This window comes from Lygodium microphyllum, chromosome 22 (assembly GCF_053477565.2).
Source record: "Lygodium microphyllum isolate KBCC chromosome 22, Lygodium_microphyllum_v1.1.10, whole genome shotgun sequence".
Lineage (NCBI taxonomy): Eukaryota > Viridiplantae > Streptophyta > Polypodiopsida > Schizaeales > Lygodiaceae > Lygodium > Lygodium microphyllum.
Genome location: NC_141156.1, coordinates 52,394,982 through 52,405,145, shown reverse-complemented (window position 1 = coordinate 52,405,145; position 10,164 = coordinate 52,394,982). Strand labels below are relative to the sequence as shown.

The 10,164-nt window shown below is 41.8% G+C and overlaps 1 protein-coding gene across 4 annotated transcripts; it reads left to right on the top strand.

Moving 5' to 3' along the window:
- Nucleotides 1-4,495: 4,495 nt before the first annotated feature.
- On the top strand, nucleotides 4,496-8,914 carry LOC148017148 (uncharacterized). Of its 4 annotated transcripts, XR_015687853.1 has the most exons (11): nucleotides 4,496-4,725; nucleotides 5,459-5,680; nucleotides 5,829-6,107; nucleotides 6,192-6,277; nucleotides 6,371-6,461; nucleotides 6,543-6,725; nucleotides 6,858-6,937; nucleotides 7,044-7,134; nucleotides 7,235-7,330; nucleotides 7,420-7,530; nucleotides 7,855-8,914. XR_015687853.1 is itself a non-coding variant. In XM_087662637.1 (10 exons), exons 2-10 carry the CDS (start codon nucleotides 5,468-5,470, stop codon nucleotides 7,459-7,461), a joined length of 1,155 nt encoding a protein of 384 aa, XP_087518763.1. In that variant the 5' UTR covers nucleotides 4,496-4,725; nucleotides 5,459-5,467; the 3' UTR covers nucleotides 7,462-7,791. The 4 variants fall into 4 exon arrangements, 2 of the variants coding, with proteins under 2 accessions (XP_087518763.1, XP_087518761.1); XM_087662637.1 differs by lacking the exon at nucleotides 7,855-8,914 and having other exon boundaries at nucleotides 5,459-5,674; nucleotides 7,420-7,791; XM_087662635.1 differs by lacking the exon at nucleotides 7,855-8,914 and having other exon boundaries at nucleotides 7,420-7,785.
- The last annotated feature ends 1,250 nt before the right edge of the window (nucleotides 8,915-10,164 follow it).

The following is a 10,164-nucleotide window of genomic DNA, read 5'->3' as shown; positions in this document are numbered from 1 at the left end:
AGAACTGGCCTGCTTGTTGCCCGTTGCCTGCTCCTGACTCTCTGCTCCTACCTGATGCCTGCCTGCTCCTGTGTCCTGTTTGGCTCCTCCTTGCTCTCCATGAGAGTGAGAGTGAGAGTGAGAGGAGAAGGTGGTGCAAAGAGACCACGTTTCTCTCAGCCCCCAATCATGTGACATAAATGGCCACTTATGTTTCCTTCTGCCCCCAATTATGTGAGCAACTAATGCCACTTTGGTTTGGTTCGGGAGTACCGTGGTGCTTGGACACTTTCCCGAACTTGTAGCTCTAATAATAATAAAAAGCTAACTAACTAACTAATTTAAACTAACTAATCTAATTACTAAAGTAAACCAACTAAACTAACTTACTATTTAAAGTTAACTTCTAGTTAACTATCTCACTAAACTAAACAATCAACAAACTTGAACATAAAACTAAACAATCAACAAACTTGAACATAAAGTAAATCAAATCAAACAAAAAATTGGAATAACCAAATAAACTAACTAAACTAAACTAACTTATCATTCTTGAATCAATTTAAAGTAAACTAAAACAAAAGATTAAACTAACCCTAAACTTTATCTACTAACCAACTAAACTAACTTATAATTTAAAGTAAACTAAAACAAAAAAAAACTAACCCTAAATAACTATACGTACTAACTTACCAACTTACTAACTTACTAATCTAATCAACTAACCACAAACAATTAAAACCTACTAACTCACTAAGCCAAAACAACAAAATTAAACCAACCGTAAACTAAACTAAACTAAACTAATCAATCTAATGTAACTAACTAAACTAACTAACATAAAAGACTTAGTGATCTAAATAAATAAACGCGGAAAAAAACACACACACACACACCCTACGAATGAGAAAATACTCTTTCTCTCTCTCTCTCTCTCTCACTTACACACACACACACACACACACACTCTCTCTCTCTCTCTCTAACTATATATATTAAGTAACTACTATATCGATAACTAACAAAATATCTATTACTAACTATATATATTATTAACTAATTATAACTCTCTCTCTCTCTCTCTCTCTAGATTACTAACTAACTAACTATCTATTACTAACAAACTATATATTACACACACACACACACACACACACACACACACACACACACACTCTCTCTCTCTCTCTCTCTCTCTCTCTCTCTCTCTCTCTCTCTCTCTCTCGTGTGCTGTTGACGTCACTTTCCCAGTCAGCAGACACACGATTGACGTCTCTCCCCAGTCGTCGGATGAGAGAGAGAGAGAGGCGATGCCGTTGACGTCCGTTGATGTCTCTCTCTATCTCTCTCCGCGTTCTACCAGATGAGATCTCTCTCTCTCTCTCTCCACGTTATGCCGGATGAGAGAGAGAGAGAGAGAGAGAGAGAGAGAGAGGCATCGCTTGTCTCTCTCTGTCTCTTTTCGTTCTATCGAATGAGAGAGAGAGGCGTTGCCATCTCCGTCGGCCAGCACCTCCATGAATGGAGCAGGTCCTCTCCGGCCTAGACTAGCAGTAGCACAGAATGCTAGGCATCGCCATCTCCATCGGCCAGCGCCTCGTCGTCTGACTAGCAGCAACATCACGGGCCTCGAAGGGGGCAGACCAACAGCAGCAGCAGTTGCCACCTGCAACCTCCTCCGCCTCCTTCACCTCCGTTCTCAAGCTCTCAGACATAGCCTTGGCCCTCCATGGATTCTCCACCAGGAGTGTGTCCCCTCGCCTCCCTGCATTAACCCATAAGGAGCGGCCTCTCACGAGTTGTCGCCTCTCTCTCTCTTTGTGTTAGTCCCTAGTCTCCTGGATGAGAGAGAGAGGCGTCCCTCTCTCTCTCTCTCATTTGGGCGACTAGGGACACACTAATTAACACTTGGAGAGAGAGAGAGAGAGAGAGAGAGAGAGAGAGAGAGAGAGAGAGAGAGAGAGAGAGAGAGAGAGACTACGCCTCTCTCTAATGGTAGACGGCGAGACACTATGGCCCTACGTGGAGAGAGAGAGAGAGAGAGAGGACTGACCTGCATGCTGCCTACTGCTTGCTTCTGACTCTCTGCTCCTGCCTGCTCCTGGGTCCTCTTTGGCTCTTGCTTGCTACCCGTGAGAGTAAGAGTATGAGTGAGAGTGAGAAGAGAAGGTGGTGTAAAGAGGCCACGTTTCTCTCTACCCCCAATCATGTGAGCAACTAATGCCACTTTGGTTTGGTTTGGGAGCTAGGTTCGGGAGCACTGTGGTGCTTTGACACTTTCTTGAACCTGTAGCTCAAATAATAATAATAAACTAACTAACTAACTAACTAAATTAAACTAACTAATCTAATAACTAAAGCAAACCAACTAAACTAACTTACTATTTAACTAACTTACTTATTATTTAAAGTTAACTCCCAGTTAACTATCTCACTAAACTAAACAATCAATAAACCTAAACATAAAGTAAATCAAATCAAACAAAAAATTGGAATAACTAAATAAACTAACTAAACTAAACTAACTTATCATTCTCTAATCAATTTAAAGTAAACTAAAACAAAAGATTAAACTAACCCTAAACTTTATCTACTAACCAACTAAACTAAACTAACATATAATTTAAAGTAAACTAAAACAAAAAAATAAACTAACCCTAAACAGCTATATGTACTAACTTACTAATCTAATCAAGTAACCACAAACAATTAAAACCTACTAACTTACTAAACCAAAACAACAAAATTAAACCAACCGTAAACTAAACTAACTAATCTAATGTAACTAACTAAACTAACTAACATAAAAGACTTACTAATCTAAATAAATAAACACGAAAAACACACATACACACCTACGAACGGGAAAATACTTTCTCTCTCTCACTCTCTCTCTCTCACTTACACACACACACACACACACACTCTCTCTCTCTCTCTCTCACTCTCTCACACACACACACACACACACTCTCTCTCTCTCTCTCTCTCTCTCTCTCACTATATATATTAAGTAACTACTATATCTATAACTAACTAAATATCTATTACCAACTATATATATTACTAACTAACTATAACTCTCTCTCTCTCTCTCTCTCTCTCTCTCTCTCTATAGATTACTAACTAACTAACTATATATTACTTACACACACACACATACACACACACACACACACACACACTCTCTCTCCGTGTTCTGCCAGATGAGAGAGAGAGAGAGACGTCGCCTCTCTCTCTCTCTCTGTGAGTTCTGCCGGATGAGAGAGAGGCGTCGCCATCTTCGTCGGCCATCACCTCCATGAATGGAGCAAGTCCCCGCTAGCCCAAACTAGCAGCAACACCGAATGCTAGGCGTCGCCATCTCAGTCGGCCAGTGCGTTGTTGCCCGACTAGCAACAGCAGCATGGGCCTCACAGGGGGGTAGATCAGCAGCAGCAGTTGCCACTTGCGGCCTCCTCTACCTCCTTCACCTCCATTCTCAAGCTCTCGGACATAGCCTTGGCCCTCTATGGATTCTCCACCAGGAGCGTGCCCCCTTGCCTTCCTGCATTATCCCACAAGGAGTGGCCTCTGTCTCTCTCTCTCTGTTAGTCCCCAGTCTCTCGGATGAGAGAGAGAGAGAGAGAGAGAGAGAGAGAGAGGTACCCCTCTCTCTCTCTCATTCGGGCGACTGGGGACACTAATTAACACGCGGAGAGAGAGAGAGAGAGAGAGAGAGAGAGGACTAACCTGCCTGCTGTCTGCTGCCAGGTCCTATCTTTTTGCTCCTTCCTGCTGCCTGCCTGCTCCTATGTCTTGTTTGGCTCCTGCCTCTACTGCCCGTGAGAGTGAGAGTGAGAGGAGAAGGTGGTGGAAAGAGACCGCGTTTCTCTCTGCCCCCAATCATGTGACATAAATGGCCACTTACGTTTTCTTTTGCCTCCAATCATGTGAACAACTAATGTCACTTTAGTTTGGTTTGGGAGCTAGGTTCGGGAACACCATACTTGTAGCTCAAATAATAATACAATATATATATATATATATATATATATATATATATATATATATAGAGAGAGAGAGAGAGAGAGAGAGAGAGAGAGAGAGAGGACTAACCTGCCTGCTGCCTGGTCCTGTCTTTCTGCTCCTTCCTGCTGCTTGCCTACTCCTATGTCTTGTTTGGCTCTTGCCTCTGCTGCCCGTGAGAGTGAGAGTGAGAGGAGAAGGTGGTGGAAAGAGACCACGTTTCTCTCTGCCCCCAATCATGTGACATAAATGGCCACTTACGTTTTCTTTTGCCTCCAATCATGTGAACAACTAATGTCACTTTAGTTTGGTTTGGGAGCTAAGTTCGGGAACACCATACTTGTAGCTCAAATAATAATACAATATAGATATAGATGGAAGATGTACTTTACATTTGGATGGAAGGTTTAACCAGCCTAAGATGGGATTATGGATGTAATTGGCCTCACGTATTCAAATGGTTTCAACGGCTTTCTTTCATTTATTCTTCGTCTCTCCGTCCCAAAAAGGAAGAAAAGAATTTAGGAAAAACACGAGGCGAGAAACACAAGAAGTTGAAGCTGAGGTGTCTCTCACAGGTTTGCTTCCTGAAGACCTCCATCGTCGTCAAAGAAGGAAGAAGAAGAAGCAGCAGCAGAGAAGAAGAAGAATAGCTGCAGGATCATCGTCAAGAAGAAGAAGAAGAAGAAGAAGCTTCCTCCTGCCGTGCTCCACAGCAGACATCTGCATGCCTTCACCGTAAGTTCCTGCCCTAACCTCTCTCTCAATTACAGGTCCCTTAGGGACATGTCTCATACCTGACTAATCAGAGAAGCACAATATACCTGATTACCTCTGTTATCTTTCTTGTGCATTGTAATTGCGCCGGGAAACGGCATGGAGTAAATGCCTTTATCCGGAAGTCTTGTGCATTTTCGGTTTAGGTCAATGCGGATTAACTTGGATGGAGAAGTTCTTTGTGAAGCCATGAGGTCTTGCATGAAGAGACGGAAAATCCACTGCACGGCAAACATGACATGCACAACTTTTTAAAGGCATAATCAGGCTAGCAGCTGTTCATCTTGACCTCAGTTTTGTGGTGCTTGAAATTTCAAGGCAAGCCCATGCATATTTTTACCTGTATTCCAGAGTAATGTTCTTCCAGCTCACTTTGGGATATCGGATTTTCTTTGCCGTGCATTACAAGGGTAGAAATAGATTTTTTAACACTCCAGGCTCTGGCATGGTCATAAGTGAGAAGCTTGAAACGGAAGGATTGCAACTATGTATCATTTGACTTCTGCATTGTCAATTCAGATACTGGGTAGTGCTGCTGTGCCTTATCTTGGGCAGTCTCCCTTATCCTGTAGTTATTCAAGAGTCTATAAGCAGATGAAAGTATCTCGACATACTTCTTGTCCGTCTCTCTTCACACATCATCCATCTATTGTGTCGATCATAACGTTTAACCCTACACTATGCCTCTATGCAGGGGTAAATCATGGACTCAGAGGATGCTTCTTGTCAGCTTCCTCGGTACATAGATGACTCGATTGCTGGGATGATATATTCTATGATTGGTGAGACATCTGTAGAAGCTCGGCTGCAGTATGAGCTTGACCTTGCAAAGAAATCTTTGCGTGATCTGCATGCTCAGCTCCAGGCCTTGCAGTCCAGATACCAATTACTGCAGGAGAAACATGACAAAGCAAGAGTAATCTCTCTGTTTGCAGGATTGTCCCTCTTGTTATTTAGACTATTAGATCAAGTCAAATGCACAGCCAATGTATCATAAGGTGCAGACAAATCACCTAGTCTAAAGTTTAACTCCCACCTCCTCCTATATTTTACAACCTATGCAGGAAGAGGCGACCTTGAATGCTGCAGCGCTCAAGGAAAAGATTTGGCAATGTGATGGACTGAAGGAAACTTATGAGCAGCTACTCAAAGAGTGTGAACTTTATCGGAATGATAGAGAGATCTTTGCAGAGGCTGCAGAAGATGCTGAAGAGAGGAGGGCAGAGGCAGATCGGAGGGCTGCTGAGGCAGAAGCGAGGGCTTTGGAAGCTGAGAAGCGTGAGAAAGCTATGGTGCATTTTATTGAGGATGTGCTGAAGGTCTCCCCAATAGAGGTGTCTCAGGTTTGCAATACTCTCATAGACTTTCCTGATAAGGATTAACTTGTGATTGATTTCTTCCAAGCTTACAATTTGCAGTCACTGCAGTGTACCAACCAAACAGAAATTCCTCCATCTTCGGAGAAGAAAGTCGGGCAGACAATGCATATAATCACAGACAGTGCTGATTCCAGGTTTCTTTGAATGCCAAAGCTCATTCTTCATGGCTGGAAAAGGTATCAGTAGTGGTGAGATTGAACACTGATGATGTTCCTGCTTTTCTGCAGTTGTGTTAAGAATGACTTAAAGAGAGCTCATATTGTCTTTGAAACAAGTCAATGCCATGACTTACCTGTTAACAGGTTGACTAGTTCACAGGTAAACAGATCAATAGCTGCTTAGGTTCTGTAAGGATTTGTTAATGAAGTGATTCAAGCTACAATCCTGTTATGTATATAGGCTCCGTCAATGGAAAATGTCTCAGTTAGTCCATTGAGTGGACTTTTGAAAGAGGCACGAGGTGCCAAGAGAATGTTGTTTGATGCATGCAAAGTACATGAAGAAAGTGGTCCTGTGATAAGGCGCAGGATTGGAAAGGGTATTTTGGTGGACAGGAGCAGATCTGCAATTGAAAACAAAAAGGTACTAATCTGCATAGTAAAGCTTAAAACCTCTCAATCATGCTAGAGACTTTTACTTTCCCACTTGCTTGGTAAGATAATTGAAAATTGTTACTCAGGAGATCAACATGATCGGTTGGATCTTGTTTGTCAGGTTGCCAGGGTTCAGAATGTGAGCCCAGATGAGAAGGAGAATTGCAAGTTTTTGGAAGCGGAAGCAGGAGTCCAGATACAGTAACTTCGCCACTGCCACCCTTCTTTGTTCAGCTACAGTACAGTCAATTGTTGTAAAGTTATGTTTAGGCTCCTAATCATAGCAACATGTGTGTGTGTGGTTCAGGGAAGCTGCACAGTCAGACAATCCTGCTTTCCGGCATCTAGCAGAGATGCTGATAATATTGAAGGGAAATCTGTTGAAGGCAGAGGCAGAGGTGCAATAAAAGATTTTGACCTTGTCCCTTTCCTGTAACTCATAATTCAATCATGTTATCGGTATAATGGTGTATTAAACAAGCAACAATCATCATGCAGGGAGACCTCATTCATGCTAAATACTGCGAAATTCACAAGCTATTGATGGACACACTTGTCACATTTGGCATTCTTCCTGAATTGTGCCCAGGAAAGGTGAGAACTATGCACATTCTCAACTCCTTACATGCATCAACATCTGAGATGTAAGGTTAATAATTAATACCTCTTTGATGCCACTGCAGATGGCTCATTCAGAAAATCCCTCCGAAGAGTTGAAGACATGAGACTAACACTTGCATTAAATGAAGAGATGTAAACTTATACTAAAGGTCACCTTGATAGCAAGGATTAAGGTGCTCAATTTCGTGAAATACACAGAAATTTATAGTCATGTATAATACAGAGGCGGCTTTTTTGTACAGAATATATGAGGCTTCAGTTCAAAACAAATTGGAATCTCGCATGTGCATTACTCTTGAAATTAGGCTTGAACAAGAGAATATGTAGACGGGGTAACTCGAGAGGCTGTTCTAATTCTTCATCATATAAAATATTTATGCTTCCGTATGATTGTTGGGTTGCACTGAAGTGGTTGTGTCGAAACATCTGTTCTCTGCATTCAGTGATTCACAAGTGTTTTCTGCTGCCACAAATATTCTTCTTATAATGGGTTGCAGGTAGAGGAAGCCTTGTTAACCAAGCTATGTAAGGTCAACTATGAGAGCAACAATAAAGGAATCTAACGCTACAATAGCAGGGACAAGTCCATGGTCCAAAGGCAGTGCAAGGATTTATATTTTAAACCTGCAGATACAGCAAGCCTTGTTGACCAAGCTTTCTAAGGGGGTCATTGACCCCAACTGGGGAAGCAACGATTGAGGAATCTGGCACAGTAGCAGGGACAGGTCCATGCTCCAAAGACAGTACAGGGATTTAGTCGTTAAAACCTGCACAAGTCTACTGGATGGGGATTCAGATAAGCAAAGCAGGATCGGCTTTTATATGGTTATTATTGGCAGTGCATATTTCATATTTTCAATTGTGGCCTCAAGTCAAGAGTTTACCAAGCTGAACAGGCATAGTTCATCCATGGTAGTGCAGGCCGTGGTCTCCTGTCTGATGAGCTGCTACAACTTGCTGCAGATACATGGAATGGTCAAGTGTCAGTGTCTTGCTGCATTATGTAGGGACACAAAAATGGAAGTGGTGTGCCTCAACATCAAACGTAGTAGCATGTTGGGATATTGGAGGTGATTTGATCAACGCACCAGAAAGAAGAGTAAGGCGTGACAGGCTGGTTCAAGAAGCACAACAATGTGAATGTCGAAAGGCATCAGCTGGGCCGGTGATAAGGTAGTCAGGCTGGGCCTGTGATAAGGTATCACTGGCTCCAGCTTCACACGAGTGTCTCCTGCCTGACGTATATGAATGAAATGAGTATATAATGCAATCATGAAGTGACGTATATACTGCCTGATGTACATGAATGAAATGAAGTATATAATGCAATCATGAAGTGACGTATAGACTGCTTGATGTACTTAATGAAGCTTATTATGAAATCATGAGAAAACAGCTGAGTAGTTATTGACCTACAGGTTAAGATAGCAGTCAAGTACTAATGAAAGAATTGATAGCAGTCTATTGTCGAGTACTGAATGATAGCAGTCTATTGTCAAGTACTGAATGAGAGAGTTTTCAGGTAGTCCCGGATTTACACATTGAGAACTGAAGTGCATGTATAGAAGCTGTGAGCTGTTGTGTACTCACCGACACGTAAAGGAATGTTTGATGCCGTGATTGAACTTAAAAACTCTTCTTGGTCTGAGCAGCAGCCAGCCAGCAGGGGAAAATGTACCTTTTAGTGATATAAGATAATGAGGATAGTCTAAAACACATGATAAACAAGGTCTTTGATTAGGTTGCTCCCCTTTTGTGACAATTACCGGAATATGCTGTTAAGATCAAATGGAGTCAGTTCCTATGCTTCAATCACAACTTTCACAGCGCACTTGAAGGCCTTCTCACATCACACTTGAAAGACCTAATGGACTCACATTTGTGCACTCCTTGAAGTTGTCCTAAGCTGCTGTGGTAAAATGTGCCTACTTTGTTTATTGAACATCCCCTTCGAGCACGAAGTGGCCAAGCCTAACTTGGTAATTAACTTGCTTGCTCAAGTCCTCTTTAGTACCATGGACTAGAGTTAGAGTGTTCACGGTGCTTGAAAGTTGGAAGGTAAGATTCGAGATTTTATGGGTTGGGTTAACTAGTAACACCCATTGTATGCTTTAGTAATAAAATATGCCTTGTAGTTATGATTAAGGGATCGATTAGAGAGATAAACAATGGGCTTTTTAGATGCGCAATTCTTTTTGTATTAATTGAATATCAAGGATTACATCAATACTTTTTTGAGATCCATCATGGCAACCACCAAGTGGAGCTATAAAATATATGAGATGCCCTCATTGTTGCCCAGAAGAATGGAACCCTTGACCTTGGGTTCATCTCACTATCTCAACAATATATGAGCTGCCCTCATTGTTGCCCATAAGAATGGAACCCTTGACCTTGGTTTTATCTCACTACCACTTGAGATATGGGATCTTGGTTAAGGCATAGAAGCTAGGCTTCTTTGTAGGTAGTATCTTTCTTTTGAAGGCTTTCTCAAGCAAGCAAGGCAATTATGATGGCTATAGATGGCTAATTGCCTCTTTGACATTCTTTATTGCGTCCATTCTCACATCATTTCTTAAACACCAAATTTGCATGGATTACTCTTATTGAGCACATAAGTAGGTCAATTCTCTTTTGCCCTATGTAGAGCATCCAAAATGTGCCGTACTACCATGATGGGAGATATGAATCAAGTGTGCCCACACTTTTAACTTTCTTTTCCTCACATACAATCCCCTTGTACAATGCATTGAGACTAGCTCCCCTTGTACAATGCATTGAGACTAGCTCAATATATATATTAGTGA

What these genes read in the sequence shown, in the direction of transcription:
- LOC148017148 (XM_087662635.1), top strand. Translation starts at nt 5,468, where the DNA reads ATGGACTCAGAGGATGCTTCTTGTCAGCTTCCTCGGTACATAGATGAC. An exon ending in AGAAACATGACAAAGCAAGA is followed by an intron (nt 5,681 to 5,828) that starts GTAATCTCTCTG and finishes CAACCTATGCAG; the next exon opens with GAAGAGGCGACCTTGAATGC. An exon ending in TGTTGAAGGCAGAGGCAGAG is followed by an intron (nt 7,135 to 7,234) that starts GTGCAATAAAAG and finishes ATCATCATGCAG; the next exon opens with GGAGACCTCATTCATGCTAA.